The 20317-nt window shown below is 47.5% G+C and overlaps 1 protein-coding gene across 2 annotated transcripts in view; it reads left to right on the top strand.

Annotated features, from left to right (window-relative positions):
* The first annotated feature begins 7989 nt into the window (after positions 1 to 7989).
* LOC144487547 (DENN domain-containing protein 1B-like) overlaps positions 7990 to 20317 on the top strand; it is a 72367-nt gene continuing 60039 nt past the window's right edge. The window contains exons 1-2 of one of the 2 annotated variants that reach the window (XM_078205629.1): positions 7990 to 8207; positions 16389 to 16450. In XM_078205629.1, coding sequence (XP_078061755.1) covers positions 8191 to 8207; positions 16389 to 16450 — 79 coding nt within the window. In that variant the 5' untranslated portion in view covers positions 7990 to 8190. The remainder of the gene's footprint in view (positions 8208 to 16388; positions 16451 to 20317) is intronic. The other variant, XM_078205630.1, reaches the window with a different exon arrangement.

The following is a 20317-nucleotide window of genomic DNA, read 5'->3' on the forward strand; positions in this document are numbered from 1 at the left end:
CTTCCCCCCCTCCCCCCCTCCCACCCATACCCCCCCCTCCCCCCACCCTCCCTCCCCCCTCCCTCCCTTCCCCCCCCTCCCCCCTCCCTCCCTTCCCCCCCCTCCCTCCCTCCCTTCTCCCTCCCTTCCCCCCCCCCCCCTCCCTCCCTCCCCCCCCCCCCCCCCTCCCTCCCTTCCCCCCCCTCCCCCCTCCCTCCCTTCCCCCCCCTCCCCCCTCCCTCCCTTCCCCCTCCCCCCCCTCTCCCCCCCCTCCCTCCCCCCTCCCTCCTCCTCCCCCCCCCTCCTCCCCCCCCTCCTCCTCCTCCCCTCCTCCTCCTCCCCCCCCCCTCTCCCCCCCCCTCCCCCCCCTCTCCCCCCCCTCCTCCCCCCCCCCTCTCCCCCCCCCCTCCCCCCCCTCCTCCCCCCCCCCCCCTCCTCCCCCCCCCTCCTCCCCCCCCCCCTCCCCCCCCTCCTCCCCCCCCCCCTCTCCCCCCCCTCCTCCCCCCCCCCCTCTCCCCCCCTCCCCCCCCCCTCTCTCCCCCCCCTCCTCCCCCCCCCCCTCTCCCCCCCCTCCCCCCCCCTCCTCCCCACCCCCTCCCCCCCCTCCTCCCCACCCCCTTCCCCAACCCCCTTCCCCCCCCCCTTCCCCCCCCCCCTTCCCCCCCCCCCCCCCTCCCCCCCTCCTCCCCCCCCCCTCCCCCCCCCTCCCCCCCCCCTCCCCCCTCCTCCCCCCCCCCCTCCCCCCCTCCTCCCCCCCCCCTCCCCCCCCCCTCCCCCCCTCCTCCCCCCCTCCCCCCCTCCTCCCCCCCCCCCTCCTCCCCCCTCCCCCCCCTCCTCCCCCCCCCTCCTCCCCCCCCTCCTCCCCCCCCCCTCCTCCCCCCCCCTCCTCCCCCCCCTCCCCCCCCTCCTCCCCCCCCTCCCTCCCCCCCCCCCCTCCTCCCCCCCCTCCCTCCCCCCCCCCCTCCTCCCCCCCCCTCCCCCCCCTCCTCCCCCCCCCTCCTCCCCCCCCTCCCCCCCCCTCCCCCCCCTCCTCCCCCCCCCTTCTCCCCCCCCTCCTCCCCCCCTTCCTCCCCCCCTCCTCCCCCCTCCTCCCCCCCCTTCTCCCCCCTCCTCCCCCCCCTTCTCCCCCCCCCCTTCTCCCCCCCCCCCTCCCCCCCCCTCCTCCCCCCCCCCTCCCCCCCCCCCTCCCCCCCCTCCTCCCCCCCCCCTCCCTTCCCCCATCTCCCCCTCCCTTCCCCCCATCTCCCCCTCCCTTCCCCCCATCTCCCCCTCCCTTCCCCCCATCTCCCCCTCCCTTCCCCCCATCTCCCCCTCCCTTCCCCCCATCTCCCCCTCCCTTCCCCCCATCTCCCCCTCCCTTCCCCCCATCTCCCCCTCCCTTCCCCCCATCTCCCCCTCCCTTCCCCCCATCTCCCCCTCCCTTCCCCCCATCTCCCCCTCCCTTCCCCCCATCTCCCCCTCCCTTCCCCCATCTCCCCTCCCTTCTCCCCCTTCCCCCCTCCCTTCTCCCCCTTCCCCCCCTCCCTTCTCCCCCTTCCCCCCTCCCTTCTCCCCCTTCCCCCCCTCCCTTCTCCCCCTTCCCCCCCTCCCTTCTCCCCCTTCCCCCCCTCCCTTCTCCCCCTTCCCCCCCTCCCTTCTCCCCCTTCCCCCCCTCCCTTCTCCCCCTTCCCCCCTCCCTTCTCCCCCTTCCCCCCCTCCCTTCTCCCCCTTCCCCCCCTCCCTTCTCCCCCTTCCCCCCCTCCCTTCTCCCCCTTCCCCCCTCCCTTCTCCCCCTTCCCCCCCTCCCTTCTCCCCCTTCCCCCCCTCCCTTCTCCCCCTTCCCCCCCTCCCTTCTCCCCCTTCCCCCCCTCCCTTCTCCCCCTTCCCCCCTCCCTTCTCCCCCTTCCCCCCCTCCCTTCTCCCCCTTCCCCCCCTCCCTTCTCCCCCTCCCTTCTCCCCCTCCCTTCTCCCCCTCCCTTCTCCCCCTCCCCTTCTCCCCCTCCCCCTCTCCTCCTCCCCTCCTGCTCCCCCTCACTTCCCCTTTTCCGTCACTTCCTCTTTCCTCCTTCCTTCCCCTTCTCCCCACCCCTCCTTGACAAGAGAGTGACAATGAGCGCCCTAACTGTTCTTGGCAACTGAACAATTCAAGTTTAATGGCTGCTACCTCTGAAAAGGCAATTCTGTCAGAAACTTGATTACTCTGGAACGCACACTCAGGAAATTGATAAACCATAGCTTCCTGACAGGCAGTATACATGTAAACTATGTGAAACTATCATAGGCTGGGTTTTATCTTGCTCGATCGATCTGCTTGCTACACTCTATATTTGATTTTAAAGTATGTTTCTACTAACCCCTTAATGTTGTGACCTCACCATACTGTAGAAATCATAGAAACCCTACAGTGCAGAAGGAGGCCATTCGGCCCATCGAGTCTGCACCGACCACAATCCCACCCAGGCCCTACCCCCACATATTTACCCGCTAATCCCTCTAACCTACACATCCCAGGACTCTAAGGGGCAATTTTTAACCTGGCCAATCAACCTAACCCGCACATCTTTGGACTGTGGGAGGAAACCGGAGCACCCGGAGGAAACCCACGCAGACACGAGGAGAATGTGCAAACTCCACACAGGATGTCTCTTCTAACATCCAGATATCTTTGGACAGCAATCTACAGAGTCTGGCCTGTAGATGCTGTTAACTCAACAATTATTGCCCATCCCTAGTTGCTCTTAAGGTAGCTGTGGTCCCTCCCTTTAAACCACTTCAGTCCTTGTGGATAGTGCATCCACTATGATGCTATGTTCAACTCCCAAATGGTTGTCATGGTGACTGACAGCACTTACATAAAAATCAAACAAGGTCTGTACCCAACGTGAATATTGATCAGCTTCAGCTCCCGACAGTCAAATATTCATCTTTAAACAATGGTGGGGTGGCAGGAGGTTGAGTCGTTCACATTTACAAGATAGGGAAATGGTGGTGGGCCTATCTGAGCACCTTGCAAAGTGCATCTTGCACAGCGTGAGTCTATCTGCTGCCTCTTTAATAGCTGCTCTCCTCCTCTGCAGGTCGAGTGTACTGGGCATAGGAGCTGAACTGGACATGGTAAAGAATGATGCAACTGTCTCCAGTATTTCAGCTCATCAATTCCATAGGTCACGACAAAGGGTTTGTTATGGGACCCCTCAATCAGCAAGATCAGAGAAGAATATCCAAACAGAAGCCCTCCCCCAGGAGACTGACATTGCTGTAAAACATACAATGACACTTTGTTCATTGACCAGCTTGCAGAGAACATTTAGACCATAAGACGTAGGAGCAGAAGTAGGTCATTCAACCCATCAATTCTGCTCTGCCACTCAGTGAGATCATGACTGATCTGACTCCACTTTCCGCCTTATCCCTATAACCCTTAATTCCATTACTGATTAAAAATCTGTCTACCTTAGCCTTGAATGACCCAGCCTCTACAGCCCTATGCAGTAAAGAATTTTACAGATTCACTACCGTCTGAGAGAAGAAATACTTCCTCATCTCTGTCTGAAATGGGAGATCCCTTAATCTGAGATTCTGCCCTTTGGTCCTAGACTCTCCCACAAGAGGAAACGAACTCTGTCAAGCCCCTGAGGATCCTATATGTCTCAATATGGCCACCTCTCATTCTTCTAAACGCCAATGTGTACAGGTCCAACTGACTCAACTTCTCACAAGAAAATACCTCCATACCCGGGGTCAACCTAGTGAACCTTCCCTGGACTGCCTCCAATGCCAGTATATCTTTCCTTAAATAAGGGGACCAAAACTGTTCACAGTATTCCAGATATGGTCTAACTCGTGCGTTGTACAGTTTTAGCAAGGCTTCCCTATTTTTATATTCCATTTCCTTTGAAATAAAGGCCAACATTTCATTTGCCTTTTTTTAATACATTCGTGGGACATGGGCGTCGCTGGCTGGCCAGCATTTATTTCCCATCTCCTCGTTACCCTCGAGAAGGTGGCGGTGAGCTGCCTTCTTGAATCGCTGCAGTCCATGTTCTGTGGGTTGACCCACAATGCCATTAGGGAGAGAATTCCAGGATTTTGACCCAGCGACTGCGAAGGAACAGCGACATATTTCCAAGCCAGGATGGTGAGTGGCTTGGAGGGGAACTTGCAGGTGGTGGTGTTCCCATTTATCTGCTGCCCTTGTCCTTCTAGATGGAAGTGGTTGTGGGTTTGGAAGGTGCTGTCTAAGGATCTTTGGTGAATTGCTGCAATGCTTCTCATAGATAGTACACACTGCTGCTACTGAGTGTCGGTGGTGGAGGGATTGAATGTTTGTAGATGTGGTGCCTTCCCTATTACAGGCTGAACTTGCATGCTAGGTATTTGTGACTTATGAACAAGGACCCCCAAATCTCTCTGTGCTGCAGTCTTTCTCCATTTCAATAACATTTAGCTCCTTTATTCTTCCTACCAAAGTTCATAACTTCACACTTTCTTACATTATATTCCATCTACCAAATTTTTGTCAACCCACTTAAGCTATCTCTATTCCTCTGCAGACTCTTTGTGTCATCCTTACCACCTATTTTTGTGTCATCCACAAGTCATTAATATACATTGCAATTAAATGTGACCCCAGCACTGATCACTGTGACAGTCCACTAGTTACAGGTTGCTACAGGACTTCGTTGGCTGTCCGAACATTTGTGCCCATTTCTAATTGCCCTTGAACTGAGTGGTTTGCTGGGCCATTTCAGAGAGCATTGCTGTCACATTGCCAAGGGTCTGGAGTTACATGTAGGCTTGATCTGGTAAGGATGGTAGATTTCCTTCCCTAAAGGACATGAGTGAACCAGATGGGTTTTTACCAACAGTCGTCAATGGTTTCATGATCATTATTAGATTTATATTGGTTTCAAATTTTACCATCTGTCATGGTGGGATTCGAACCCAGGTCCCCAGAGTATTACACTGGGTCTCTGGATTGATAGTCCAGTGACATGGTCTAGTAATGTGAAATAGGCCTTGTAATAATTACCTAGTTAGGAATATAGAGGAGAAAGTTTAGAAGAAAATACTTAGCAATATATTCTAATAAAATAAAAACAGATAGAAACAAACAAATTTAATTCAATTGTACATACGTACTGGCGTTCTTGAGATTGTAGAGGTTGAGTAACTCATGTAAGTCATGGAGTAAGTAGCAATCTCGCCATTGAATCAGAATATCATGGGATCAAATCCCATTTCAGAGAGTGTAGTACTGAGAGAGTGCTTCCAGGGTGACACTGAGCAAGTGCATGCTCTCTTGGAAGTGCTATCTTTCAGATGCAACATTGATTGAGATCCCATTCAGTGGATTTAAAAGATTCTGGGGGTGATTCTCCCATCCCACTGTGCTGCTTTTTTAGCAGCAGCCGATTTGTGCAATTTGCACTGGGCGTCCAGGCCTGCACGTCTCCCAGCACCGGATTTCCAGCGCCGTCAGCTCTGTGCTGGAAATCGGCGCGGAGCTGCCTAATATATGCAGTAGGTAATTTTGATACATTTAAATCCTATTAGCGGGCCCAGAACTGAAGACTCTGGGCCCCGCTCAAGTGGGGTTTACTATTGCTCCCCACTTGCGGAGAGCTGGCGGACCCACCCTGCTGGAGTAAAGGGGAGGCAATCAAGGCCCCCCAGAAGGTCGGGTGCCAGCCTGGGCCCCTAGCACTGCCCAAGGAGCAAAGTGCCAATGCCCGGGGGCATCTTGGCACCGCCCATCGGGCATGGCAGTGCCAAGGGGGCAGGATCTAATGCAGCAGGGCCTGATGGGGCGGGGCCTTGGGGAGCAATTTTTGGGGGTGGGGAGTACCACTGCCATTCTGCAGTCGGGATCAGTGGGGAAGGGAGGGAGGCTAACGAACGGGGCTGCCCATCGGGGCGGGTCAGCCTGCTGGGGCAGGTTGGTGCTGAAAGGTGGGGAGGGGGGGTGTCAAGACTGCTGGTGGGGTAGGAGGGTTAGATCAGGGGAGTGGGGGCAGAGATTGAGGCGAGCTGGGAGGCGGGGGGTTTGGGGCTGGGCCCGGACATGTCCGGGGGGCCAGCGATCAGGCAGTGGGGGACAGGTAGGGCAGCAATGCGGGATCATGGGGCTGGCCAGTGATTGAGCTGGCCAGCGATCGGGAAGCCAGCAGTGCGGGGCCACTGCACATGCGCCGATCGCAGCGCCGACAGATCAGTGCATGCGCAGTGGCCCGCTCAGCGCTGTGCTGCCGGCTTCTTCAGCAGGAATAGGCCCCACCCACTGGTTTCTGGAGTGTATCACGCGAGTGCACTCTGCAATGCACAGAATGTGAAAGATTCATTTTGAAACTCCCACTGAAAAAAACAGTGTGACTCACTCCAGTTTTTACACTTTGAATTTTTTTGGGAGAATCCCACCCTCTGTATCACTTTGAAAGAGCAGGTGTCCTGACCAACATTTATGCTTCAGTCAGTATCCCTAAAAGCAGAGTATGCTGCCATTATCGCAATCCTGTTGTGGGATTTTACTGTCTGCCAATTGGCAGATGAAATTTCGGCATTGCAACAGTGAATAACTTAAAAGCATTGCATTGGCTGTGAAGTGCTTAGTGACCTGGTGCTCTTGCCCTTCAGTACCTCAGTGTATTTTATAGAGTAGCACTAGGTGTCATCATGACACCACACTCTGATATAGATATATCTGCTGTATTCAGTCTGAGTAATTTGAGCTAGTAAGAGTTTTAACAACACCAGGTTAAAGTCCAGCAGGTTATTTGGTAGCAAATGCCATTAGCTTTCGGAGCGCTGCTCCTTCGTCAGATGGAGTGGATATCTGCTCTCAAACAAGGCATACAGAGACACAAAATCAAGTTACAGATTGCTGTATTGTCTCCAGACAGGACAGTTAGTGAGATCTTGCAAGCCCAGGCAAGTCGTGGGGGTTACAGATAGTGTGACATGAACCCAAGATCCCGGTTGAGGCCGTCCTCATGTGTGTGGAACTTGGCTATCAGTCTCTGCTCAGCGACTCTGCGTTGTCGTGTGTCACAGCAAGAGCTTCCTGGCTCCATCCCCAGCTTATTCTGAGGTAGCTGATTTTACCTGGGTACTGAAGGGCATTTAGGGATGGGCAATAAATTCTGGCCTTTCCAGTGATATCCCATTAATTAATTTAAAAAATGACAAGGGATGCAGTCACCCTCAGTGCTTGCAGTTCAAGAGTGGAAATCCCACTGAAGCTCCCAGACCTGATTGCAATCCAGTGCCACTTTCCTCTGAACACTGACCTTCAGGATGAAACCTTCCAGCAGATATCCATGGTATTGCTGATGGCAAGTTGAATGGTTTGCTATTTGGTGATAACAAGAATAATGTACAATATTGCTGGCACAGGGTAAAAATAGGCCTAATCCTTAAAGTCAAGACAATTTGCCGAACGTTCTGCTAAATGGGATGCTAATTGCGTTTAATGAGGGAAATGCAAAAGTTGGCATATGTTCGTAAATCTCTGGGCACGAAGTTAGAAAGAATCAGCAGGAAGTGAATAGCTTTCTTTATTTTTGAAACTTTTACCACTGAAAGTGCAACTGATTTGAAACTTTTATCTTGAGATAGATTTCACCTCTTCTCTCATTCCCCAGTCAGTTGTCCTGTACTGAACCTCTTCAGGAAATATTTACATATATTGTTACATCATCAGGAAATAAGAACAAAGAAAATTACAGCACAGGAACAGGCCCTTCGGCCCTCCAAGCCTGCACCGACCATGCTGCCCGACTTAACTAAAATCCCCTACCTTTCCAGGGACCATATCCCTCTATTCCCATCCTATTCATGTATTTGTCCAGATGCCCCTAAAATTTAATTTAATTTTTTAAAATGTGTGGTAAAATGAGGACTGATGTAAGGAGAAGGATTATTATGCAGTAACCTGTATCATAGCCATGGTCCCCACAATTAATAATAACGCACTGCACTCTGAGCCTGTGGTATCACTATATATAGTGACTCTGATCTGAGTGGCACGTCATTCACTTCCTATGGTGTAACGGAAGGATCGCAGTATTACATACTGTCAGAAAACGCTGTCAAATGTATTAACTCAGTACAAGGCACCCTTGCACCATCCCCTTACCATCTCCCCACTTCCAGCTCTTCCCAAACTCCATGATCTATCCAAATCCAGACTAGGATTCTTTACAGCTGAGAACACTGGTGGCCATGTAGAAAACCATGGGATCCAGGATCAAGTAAGAAACTCAACCACTTTCAATAAGATTACAAGATTGCAACACTCTCCTTATTTTGTCTGTTGTATTTCTTTCCTTCTCTGCTATTGTTGTGTGCCGTTGGTGCTTGCGTAAAAGTTAGTTGTTTGAAGAGAAATCGGGGTTTGAAGGGAAGGAGCTGAAACCACGATTTAGCTGATGCTTGAGTCAACAGGTGGTTTTGTACAGTTGAAGTGAGTTGAAATAATTATTTCCTTAATCTCATTTTTAACTTCTTTGCCAATGCTTTAACTTTTGGAAACAAATATGGCTGGTGAAGGACCAGGAGAGGATAATGTTGCCTATACACCTGGGATTAAGTCTGTACAAGAGATTAAGTGATAACAAAATGGTTGCTATAAAGGAAGTTAGTGTGAGGTTCGTACCTTCACTGAAAACCTAACACTGGCTTGTGACCTGATGGATGCAAATCATTCTCAACTTTGTACTGTTATATGTAGCTGTTTCACCCCAGGTTCTACAACACAGATCAACTCAATAATCTGACCGAAACGTGTTCTTCATAAATCTAAATTATCACTCTCAGAAAGTAAGAAGCTTTCAGATAGCACATAGAGCGGATGTTGAACAAACTCAATGAGGTTGTTTGTAAGCAACTGTTTCATCCAATTTTGATAGTGGGGTTTGTGGATATTATCTAGCCTGTTGTATACTATCTCTAAATCTGTTACAGAACACTGCTAATATTCATCCAACATAGACCAACTAAGTCTATAAAGGTTGAAAATGAAAGATCCTAAGAATGGAGAAAGTGGAAAGAGAAACATTTTTACCTTTGGCTATTTCTAACTTTAATTGATGCATTTGTATGAATAAACTGGATCTCATGAGGACACTGGTTAAATCTGGCGAGAAGTCTCCTTTCTGTGTCTGGATCTCCCCTCAGTCCCTTTAGACCAGTAAGAGTTTTAACAACACCAGGTTAAAGTCCAACAGGTTTATTTGGTAGCAAATGCCATTAGCTTTCGGAGCCCTGCTCCTTCGTCAGACCAGGCCATGGCCTTTGAATGGTTCTTACTCCAGCAGTTCCAAGCTTGGCTACTTCCCATTTGGATTGTTTGGTCCATTTGTGTCCCATTTATTTTTTTTTACAAAGTTCTGCCAATGTTCGCATCCCTTTCTTATGCGAGTCCTAATCATCACACAGTTTTAACACTGCGACTCAGCTCAAGAGATTTTCAAAAATAATTAACCCCTCTTCCTTCATTAGCCTTGATCACATTTCCTTGCATTGAGTTGTGGCTTTTTAGTGTCAATCAGCTTTCCTTTCAAGGTTGTTATATTAAAAACTTTTTACGGTCACCAGTTTAGTAGATTCCTGCAGATCACAACTAGTTTCAAGGAACAATACTAAGCTAAGTAGATACACCACATTAGGAATTAAAAAACAGGAAACACCATAAAATTACAGATCACAACAAACCCATGAAATGCACCCTACACTCAATCCAAGATTTGAACATCTTGTCCTCGTCCATGTTGTTTCATATCCTGTGTGTGAATTGACCAAACTATAATCTCAGTGTGAAAACCAGTGACATGGGGATCCCTCTCACCAGTATTGTTGTTGTATGCGCTGTGTCTGTCTTCTGGCCACTCAATTAGTCTTTATATTGGTTCAGTAATCAAGAGGCATTAAACTGGTCCATTACACGCTGTGTGGTGCCAACACAGGTGGTTATGGATAGTGTCCCGGCCCCTAAGCAAGAATTTCTGGGTTTAGATCCCACTCCAAGACTTGATGGCTGATTGAAAATGCGTTTATAATGTAGCCAAACAGATCGGGTATCAACTCATGAAGAGAACCATAGAATCCCTTGAATGCAGAAGGTGGCCATCATTTGGCCCATCGAGTCTGCACCAACTCTCCGAAAGAGCATCTTACTCAGGCCTTATCTGCCCTATCCTCGTAACCCCACGTAATTACCCTGGCTAATCCACCTAACCAACACATCTTTGCACACTAAGGGAAAATTTAGCTTGATCAATCCACCTAACCTGTGCATCTTTGGACTGTGGGAGAAAACTGGAGCACCTGGAGGAAACCCGTACAGAAATGGGGAGAATGTGGAAACTCCACATGGTGACCCAAAGCCGAAATTGAACCCGGGTCCCTGTTATAGTGAAGCAGCAGTACTAACCATTGTGCCACCGTGCTGACATCTTTACTTCCAATTTGTGCCAATAGCAGGAGAGATTCCAGGTCAAGCGCATGATGTAAAGAAATTGGAGTCTCTGTTATCACTATCTGTAATGATGTGGAAATGCTGGTGTTGGACAGTAAGAAGTCTCACATCACTATCTGTAGGTCTAGACTACAGCATGCATGCAAAAGTGTAGCTTGCCACAGCAACCTGGACTCCTTTAAGGTTGTGGGAGAGGGCGTTGTTTGACTGAGTTGCAATGGTGCTTGCTCTGCTCCAGCTGGGATAGATTCAGGGATGCCTCCCTGCCCTATCTGGGATAGATTTATAGGTTGGACCTGTCTTCGGGCAAATAATTCAATAAGATGTGCTATCATGACCAGGAGCATAGTAGATTGGGGCAACTTCCCCATCAAAGAGGAATAATTAGGAATCTTGTCATGCAAGGTGTAACACCTGCCCTTTGGCCTCCTCCTGAGCATTCAAGGCCACAAACACTGCTTCCAGGTGAAGCCAGCGAGTTATTTGTATGTCTTTCAACTTAGTCTACTGCATTCGCTGCTCACAATGCGGTCCCTATGAGTTAGGGAGGCTAAATGCAGACTGGGTGGCCGTTTTGCATAACATCTCTCAGTCCACAAACATGACTCTGACCTTCCTGTCACTTGCCATTTCAATTCATCATCTTGCTCTCATGCCCACATTTCAGTCCTTGGCCAACTGCAATGTTCCAGTGAAACACAACACAAATTGGAAAAAAAACACCCCATCTTCCAATTAGACACTTTACAGTCTTTGGGGCTGAATTCAACAAATTCAAACCATGAACTCAGCCCCCATTTTAATATTTTTTTCCCAACCCACAATACCTACAGGACCCCAGGCTGCAACCTGGTCTTAAGTTTTGCTTTCACAGAGCACTGACCCTTGTTCTGCAATAGCACATTTTGCATCTAACCTTTATGCCACTATTCGCACTTGCCTTAGTCTTTAATTACCATTACTGCTCCCTTTGTCTTGTGTCCATGACAGCCTTGTCAAATCTCTCCTGAGCTCCCACCTAACCCATTTTGCTCCACCTGCTCCAGCCACTCTCTTCAACAATATAAATCCCATCAAATTCCTAACTCTCTTCAGCTCTGAAGAAGTCATACAGATTCTAAACATTAACTCTGTTTCTCTCTCTCCACAGATGCTGCCAGACCTGCTGAGTTTTTCTACCATTTTCTGTTTTTATAAGCAGGAGCATGAGTCTTGTGCACTTTCCCTATAAGAGTGGAGCTGGGTGCTTCCTCACCTGAATAATGATCAAATGAGGGAAAACCTGCTGGCTTAGTTAACAAGCAACTGAGTCCCAGAGAATACTGATTTCTTTCATGGGTTTTGTTGATTTACCCGATCTTGCCCAGCCTGGAATCGATAATCAAAATTGGCCCTGTTCTAGGAACATGGGAGTCTCCTAATTTGATTCCTAGTAATCCCAGAAGGGAGATTCCTGGTCAACCATGTTTGACGTGGAATGGTACCCTTAGGCCTTAACCATTTCACTCTCTCGCACAGAGAGAGATCCATACTGTCCCTCACAGACTATGCCTAACTTGGACAAATAGAACCCCTGAAGGAAGGTATGGGTTAGGTTTCCCTTTAACCCCAACCTATCCTGGTCTCACCGACCCTGGGCTACCCGCCTTCAATAATTTTGAGCAGGTTCCCATCAAGAAGATTGAGCTGATCTAACGTAAATAGCTGTCCCCTCTTTCCCCTCCAGAACTGTACCCAGCAAGAGGTAAGCATCTTCAGTTTCACTGCCCGAACTTTACTGGGTCAGCCAATCAGATTTGCAGTGCTGATGCTCCCAATGGAAGGAGAGGAAAATTCAGGCAGGGTTCCAGCATCTGCTTCTGACAAATAACCCCGCATGTAAATGAATAGATCTTTGCTGTGTAAGAGTATCAAAGCAAATGGAGCTAAGGCGTGTAAATGGAGTTGAGGTACAGATCAGCTATAACCTAATTGAACAGAGAAACTGGCACAGGAGAAGATTTGTAATCAAGATAGGATTGGTTAAAGAGAAACCAAAAGCGAAAATGCTGGAAAATCTCAGCAGGTCTGGCAGCATCTGTGAGGAGAGAAAAGAGCTGACGTTTTGAGTCCAGATGACCCAAGGCTGGATCTTCCACATTCAGAATCTAGACACTCAGGATCACTTCAAGTTTTACAGCTGTGCTTTTAGCTGCCATGATCCAAAGCTCTGGAACTCCTACCCTGCACACCTCTGACTCTTTACTTTGCTTTCCTTCTTTAAGAAACTACTTAAAACCAATATATTTTAACCAAGGTTTTGGTCATCATTTGGTCTTCCCCTGCTGCCATCAGACCTTTTAATGGACCTACCTCGCACTAAGTTGATCTTTCTCTACACCCTAGCTATGACTGTAACACTACATTCTGCACTCTCTTTGTTCCTTCTCTATGAACAGTATGCTTTGTCTGTATAGCATGCAAGAAACAATACTTTTCATTATATACTAATACATGTGACAATAATAAATATATCAAAATCAAATCATCTGACCTATCTCCTTAAGTGGTTTGATGTCATACTTTCTGTTTGATGTTTTGTTACGTCAAGGCACTATGCATATATATTTATCAGTTGTTGTGAGTTTATGAAGCATGGAAGCTAAGAAACTGCAAAAGAACTTTAATAAAATATGTCTTCAAGATGGTTCAGGCTTTGTCAGCATGACAAGTACTTTGTGCCGTTCCTTAGACTTGTGAGGTTATGGAATAAAAGGGACAGTAGCAACAGGGGTACAAAATTGACTGATTAACAAGAAAGAAAGTAATGGTTCATGGATGCTTTTCAGGCTGGAGGAAGGTTTGTAATGGAGTTCCCCAGGGGTCTTTGCTTTTCCTGATAAATATGGATTAATGGTCAAGACTTGGTGTACAGGGAATAATTTTAAAATTTGCTGTCTATGCAAAACTTGGAAGCATTGTAAACTGTGAGGAATACAATGCTGAACTTCAAAAGGATGTAAACATGCTGGTGGAATGGGTGATAGGTGATAGATGAGGTTCAATGCAGAGAAATGTGAGATGATACATTTTGGTAGGAAGAACATGAAGATACAGTATAAATTTAAGGGTGCAAGTCGAAAGGGGTTTCAGGAGCAGACAGACCTGGGTAAATGCATAAATCATTAAAGGTGGCAGGGCAGGATGAGAGAGCAATGAATAAAGCATATAATATCCTAGGCTTTATTGATAGAGTACAAGAGCAAGGACATTAGATTGAGCTTGTATGAGACACTAATTAGACCTCAGCTGGAGTATTGCATCCAGTTCTGGGCTCCACATTTAGGAAGGATGTGAAGGCATTAGAGAGAGTGCAGAAGGGGTTGACAAGAATAGTTTCAGGGATGAGAAACTGCTGTTGTGAAGGTAGATTGGAGAAGTTAGGACTCTTTTCCTCAGAGAAAAGAACGCTGAGAGATCTGACAGAGATATTCAAAATCATGCGAGGTTTGGACAGAGTAGATAGGAAGAAACTGTCTTCATTGGTGGAGGGATCCAGAATAAGAGGCCGCAGATTTAAAATAATTGGCAAAAGAGGCAAAAGTCATATGAGAAAAAACGCCTTCACACATTGAATGGTTAGGGTCTGGAATGCACTGCCTGAGAGTGTGGTGGAGGCAGGTTCAATCGAGGCATTTCAGAAGGAATTACATGATTATGGGTGGCATGGTGGTTAGCACAGCTGCCTTACAGTGCCAGAGACCTGCGTTCGATTCCCAGCTTGGGTCACTGTGTGGAGTTTGCACATTCTCCCTGTGTCTGCGTGGGTTTCCTCCGGGTGCTCTGGTTTCCTCCCATACTCCAAAGATGTGTGCTTTAGGTGGATTGGCCATGCTAAATTGACCCTTAGTGTCAAGGGGATTAGCAGGGTAAATATGTGGGGTTATGGGTGGGATTGTTGTTGGTGCAGGCTCGATGGGCCAATTGGCCTCCTTCTGCGTTGTAGGGATTCTATGATTATGTGAAAAATAACGTGCATAGTTATGGGGAGAAGGCGGGAGAATGGCCTCACAGCACCAGGAACGTGAGGGATCAAGCTTGGACAGATGTAGAAACTTCAGGGCAGGAGACAACAGGGGCAGCACAGTGGTACACCACTGCTGCCTCATAGCGCCAGACACCCGGGTTCGATTCCAGCCTTGAGAGTTTGCACGTTCTCCCCGTGTCTGTGTGGGTTTCCTCTGGGTGCTCCGGTTTCCTCCCACAGTCCAAAGATGCGCAGGTTAGGTGGATTGGCCATGGTAAAATGTGCAGGGATAAGGTGGGGTGGGGGAGTAAGATGTACTTTTGGACAGTCATTGCAGACTTGATGGGCTGAACGGCCTCTTTCTGTATTATAGGGATTCAATTGAGACCAGAGTAGTAATTTGAGAAATGAGTGTTATAGAATAGCAGGAAGGGACAGAGAGATTAAATCTAAGGCTACACTAATACTCAAGACTGGATGTTACAAAGATAACAAAAAGATAAAACTAGAGGCTCTGTAACTGAATGTGTGTAACATTCGTATCAAAGTAAATGAACTGATAGCGCACATTGAAATAAATAAATATGACCTAATAGCCATTACGGAGATATGGCTGCAAGATAACGATCACGAGGGGTCACGGGCTCAAGGTGAGAGGGGCGAGGTATAACTCAGATATCAGAGGGACGTTTTTTACACAAGAGAGTGATGGGGGCCTGGAATGCGCTGCCAAGTAGGGTGGTAGAGGCAGGCACGCTGACATCGTTTAAGACTTACCTGGATAGTCACATGAGCAGTCTGGGAATGGAGGGATACAAACGAATGGTCTAGTTGGACCAATGAGCGGCACAGGCTTGGAGGGCCAAAGGGCCTGTTTCCTGTGCTGTACTGTTCTTTGTTCTTTGTTCTTTTATAACAAGGATTGGATCCTGAATATTGAGGGGTATGTGACATTCAAGAGCTAGGTAAGGGTGGAGGGGTGGCCCTGTTGATCAAGGCTGGCATTGCTGCGAGTTATAGATGAGCTTGGTTCAGGAGATCAGAATGTAGAATCGGGTTAGGCGGAGAGGAGGAATAGTAGGGGAAAGAAGTCTCTAGAGAGAGTGGTATACAAGAAGAAATATTGGGTGCTTATTGGGCAATAATATTGATTATTAATCACACGTAATTTTAAATATAAACTGGATAAAATGATTGGCAGTAGTGGCCTGGATGAGGAGTTTGTAGAATACTTTTGGAACAGTTTCTTAGAGTAGCTTGTTCTGGAACCAACCAGAAAACAGGTTACATTAGACTTGGTATTGTCTAATGTGACAAGAATAATTAATGACCGAAGAGTGAAGACACCCCAAGGTAGCAACAACCACAACATGATTGAATTTTACATTCGGGTTGAAAAGGAAAAGGCCAGTTAGACTAATTTAGGAAAAATGTTAGAAGCTATTATTGTAGAAGTTATGGCAGGGCAGTTAGAAAAATTCAAGGCAATCAGGCAGAGTCAACATGGTTTTGTGAAAAGGAAATTGTGTTTAACCAATTTATTGGAGTTCTTTGAAGGAATCACATGTGCTATGGATAAAGGGGAACCGGTAGATGTACTGGACTTAAATTTCCAGACGGCATTTGCTAAGCAGACAAGATGGGCCAAATGGCTTCCTTCTTTCTGTAACAATTCTGTAATTTTGTAGTTTGATGCTTTATTTTCCACCATGGTGCTGTTTGCTAACCAGTGACTCCTCTATGTCAACATGAGAGTTAGTGTGTGTGTGGGATTATGTGAGGGAATGCATGTCAGCGTCTTCTGAGATAACTCCAAGGTTCGTAATTGTTGAGTTAGCATAGGGCAGCCTGGGATCTTGTACCCTGCTTGAGTCAGTGCTTCAGGAGAGATGACTTGCTCTTCCAGATTAGCAATGACTTAACCAATGTCTTTTCAATTTCTATTTTTAGACCAAGCCCAGAAAGGACATTTGAGTTGTTTATCGAGGCCTCGTGTCCAAAATCAGACATTGGTGAGTGAAATGTTGTTCAATCTTAAATTTATCCTCAAATGTTCTCATGAAGTGAATATAGATGAGAGCGCTTGATCCAATCCAACTGACTCTTGCAAAAAAGTCCCTCTTCCTCTACTTACCATCTATTTCTTACTTTGGAGCAAGAAGAGGTAATTCAGCCCCTCAATCCTGTTCTGTCTCTCAGTTTAAACGTGGCTGTTCTGTAATTGAACTCCATTTCCCTGCCTTTCATTCAGCTGCTTTGATACCATTACCTCACAAAAATCTATCGACCTTCATCTTGGAAACTCTAACTCCTCCCACATCTACCATCTTTTGGGGAGAGGGATTTATGGATTTCCACTGCCTCACTGTGGAGAGGTGCTTCCTGACTGGAATTTCAATTTTGTTCTGAATTCCCCGGCCCTACCAGAGGAAATACTTTCGATGTATCTATCCTATTGAATCCTGTTTCTCATTTTGAAAAACTTCAATAAAATCACCACTCTTCTGAATTCAAGGGAATATGAGCCAAGATTTAACCCTTTAATCCCAGATATCATCTCAGTGAATACTACGTACCCTCTGAGGAGACCAATATTATATCCAGTGTCCAGGACTGAGCACAATGGAGTCTGACCAAAGCTCTGTATAACCCACGCATAATTTCCTCCCTTTTATTAATTCCCAGCCCATTTGAGATGCAGGCTAATATTTCATTAGGCTTTTAATGTTTTTTTGTACCTGTATTCTAGTTTTCAGTAATTAGTGTAACTGGACATCCAAATCCCTCCATTCCTCCATTGTCTCACCAATAAGAAAATATTCCAACTTGTTTTTCTCAATTTAACTTCAATATTCCCTATATAGAGTTCCATCTGCTTTTCCATTTCATAGAATCATAGAAATCATAGAAACCCTACAATGTAGAAGGAGGCCATTCGGCCCATCGAGTCTACACCGACCACAATCCCACCCAGGCCCTACCCCCATATCCCTACATATTTACCCGCTAATCCCTCTAACCTACCCATCTCAAGACACTAAGGGGCAATTTTAGCACGGCCAATCAACCTAACCCGCACATCTTTAGACTGTGGGAGGAAACCGGAGCACCCGGAGGAAACCCACGCAGGCACGAGGAGAATGTGCAAACTCCACACAGACAGTGACCCAAGCAGGGAATCGAACCCAGGTCCCTGGAGCTGTGAAGCAGCAGTGCTAACCACTGTGCTACCATGCCGCCTAATCTGTCTGTGTCCTTGGCAAATTCCTGCTCTATTCTATACCATTTACATGTTTCCTAACTTAATATCATCTGTTAACATGAATATATAATTTTCAGAGAATGAACCTTTTATCTCTACTCAGTGAGACAAATTTTCATCTGGGTGTGGAGGCATGTTTTAGTGCGCAGAAAGCCACACTTTTCTTTAGAGGAAATCTAATTTTCCTTCGCATTCCCAACCCACAGCATTTTCCTCTGGCCATTTTGCAAATTAGAAATGCCTCATGTGAAAAGCGTTCACTCATTCCCACTGAGCTTGTGTTCTCCATTTTAAATGGGGGATGAAAATCGAATTTCCTTCCGCAAAATATTTTCATCTGGTAGTGTAGGGTTCTGGAAGCCATTAAAAGCACACCAGGTTCAAGAGTTTGTGAAGAAAATGGAAAGTCTGCCAAGAAGTCTGGAACATTTTGAAAGGTCCATGTAAAATATTTTAACACCTTCAAATGTCGCTATTAGGTGCTGTATGATAGCCGTGATGTGGAGATGTCGGGGTTGGGCTGGGGTAAGCACAGTAAGAATTCTCACAACCCCAGGTTAAAGTCCAACAGGTTTATTTGGAATCATGAACTTTCGGAGCGCTGCTCCTTCATCAGGCGATGAAGCGCTCAGAAAGCTCATCATCCCAAATAAACCTGTTGGACTTTAACCTGGGGTTGTGAGACTTCTTAAGGTGCTGTATTGTACATAGGTGTGTTTTTAATGAAGTTGCAAAGTTGACCAGCTTTGTGTAATTATTCATGTGCATTATGGTACTTTTCCAATGGAGAAAGCAACATAATATCTTTTAAAATGTACAAAAAAAAACTGCCCTCTGCTACCATGTTTTGTGTTTTGATTTAATTGGACTTGCAGATCTGGCTTTTTTTAAAATTGCTTCTGAATGTAGAAATGGTCTGCACCTGCTCCCCATTGATTGGCAGGCACTCTGAGTGAAGGAGAAATAGATTTCTGTTCTGTCAGAGGAGTTGGAAACTTCTGTTATGACAGATGTTCCATTGTGAATGTTTGGCTGGGTTTCAAAAGCTTAAGCCCAGCAGGTAATCTTATTGATCCAAGAACTACTGAAACGTTAATGTGCCTATAATAAGAGAATATGTCTTTCACGTTTTTTTGTTTGTTTACAAACCTAATAGCCGCTTAGAGGATTGCATCTATTTTTCCCTTGGATTATTTTGCTCTAGTATCAATAATATTGAATTTAATTCATGATTTTCTTTGATTGTAAAATATTTAATAGTTTCCCAATGAATTTAAAATAATTCTGAGAAATGGTTCCTGAGAATGATAAATAGTGCTGGGTGAATGGCCGTGTAGGATACAGGAGCACATAGAGTATGCATGAGGTGAAATGGGAATAGGGGCTGACATAGGGACTGGAACTTTCCAGCTGTTCACGCTGCGGGATCTACTGGTCCCCACCAACGGCCCAGCCCTGCAAGTGGGTTTCCCGGAGGCATGGGGTAGAGTCGATGGGAAATCCCATTGACAGCGGTGGGACAAGAAGATCCCGCCGCCGGCCAATGGTGTGCCACCTCTCGCTGCTAGAAAGATGCCGCAGGGAGACCAGAGAATCCCACCCAGTGTGACATAGGGGCATAGAAGGGACATGGGATGGCACCAGGACAAATGAGGTGTTGGGTGACATGAGGGATGGATGGCGGGTTGAGGGGGCTGAGGGGTGAGTTTAGGGGCCTTTAAACAACTTTGGGAGCTAGGTTGTTATGTTGAAGAACATAGAAGGGTCTTCTAACCAGCCTGCCTTCACATCGACACTCCTCACAGACTCCATCACGCTTCGCAAAATGCACTATGAACCCGACCCCTTTGCGAAATGACAGAACTCCCCTCTTAACCCCTCTTGGGGGCGGCACAGTAGCACAGTGGTTAGCACTGTTGCTTCACAGCGCCAGGGACCCGGGTTCAATTCCCGGCTTGGGTCACTCTGTGTGGAGTTTGCATGTTCTCCCCGTGTCTGCGTGGGTTTCCTCCGGGTGCTCCGGTTTCCTCCCACATTCTGAAAGACATGCTGGTTAGGTGCATTGACCCGAACAGGCGCTGGACTGTGGCGACTAGGGGAAATTCACAGTAACTTCATTGCAGTGTAAGCTTTACTTGTGACTAATAAATAAACTTTAACTTTAAAGCCACACGTGGGTCAGGTGTGCATTATGGGTAGGTTGGGTTTTCCTGAACCCAGTGAAAATGTGGCCCTCTGTCCCTATTACAGCCAATTACCAACCCATAAAACAGGTGACCTCTAATTCTCTCTTTCACTAATGCATGATTGTTGGTAGTGATTTGAACCCGTTTTAATCCGATGCTCTGGTGAAGCAGCAGTTTCCTAGTGGAAAGTCAGGCAGCCAATGACCACCTCCTGAAATGAGGTTGATGGTATCTGGTATCTGGGGGTATCTCACATTCAAGACCCAGAAGGTTGAGGCATCTGCAGCGACATTACAGAGACAAACAGATTGCAGCAATGAACAGCATTAATGGCAGATAGATTGTAGACAAAGACAGCATTAAATCTGAGACATTTCTTGCAAAGGAGTGATTTTTCTGTCAGTTCTACTTTGCTCCTCCCATCCCTGGTT

The sequence above is a fragment of the Mustelus asterias genome, unplaced genomic scaffold (assembly GCF_964213995.1).
Source record: "Mustelus asterias unplaced genomic scaffold, sMusAst1.hap1.1 HAP1_SCAFFOLD_863, whole genome shotgun sequence".
Taxonomy (NCBI): Eukaryota; Metazoa; Chordata; class Chondrichthyes; order Carcharhiniformes; family Triakidae; genus Mustelus; species Mustelus asterias.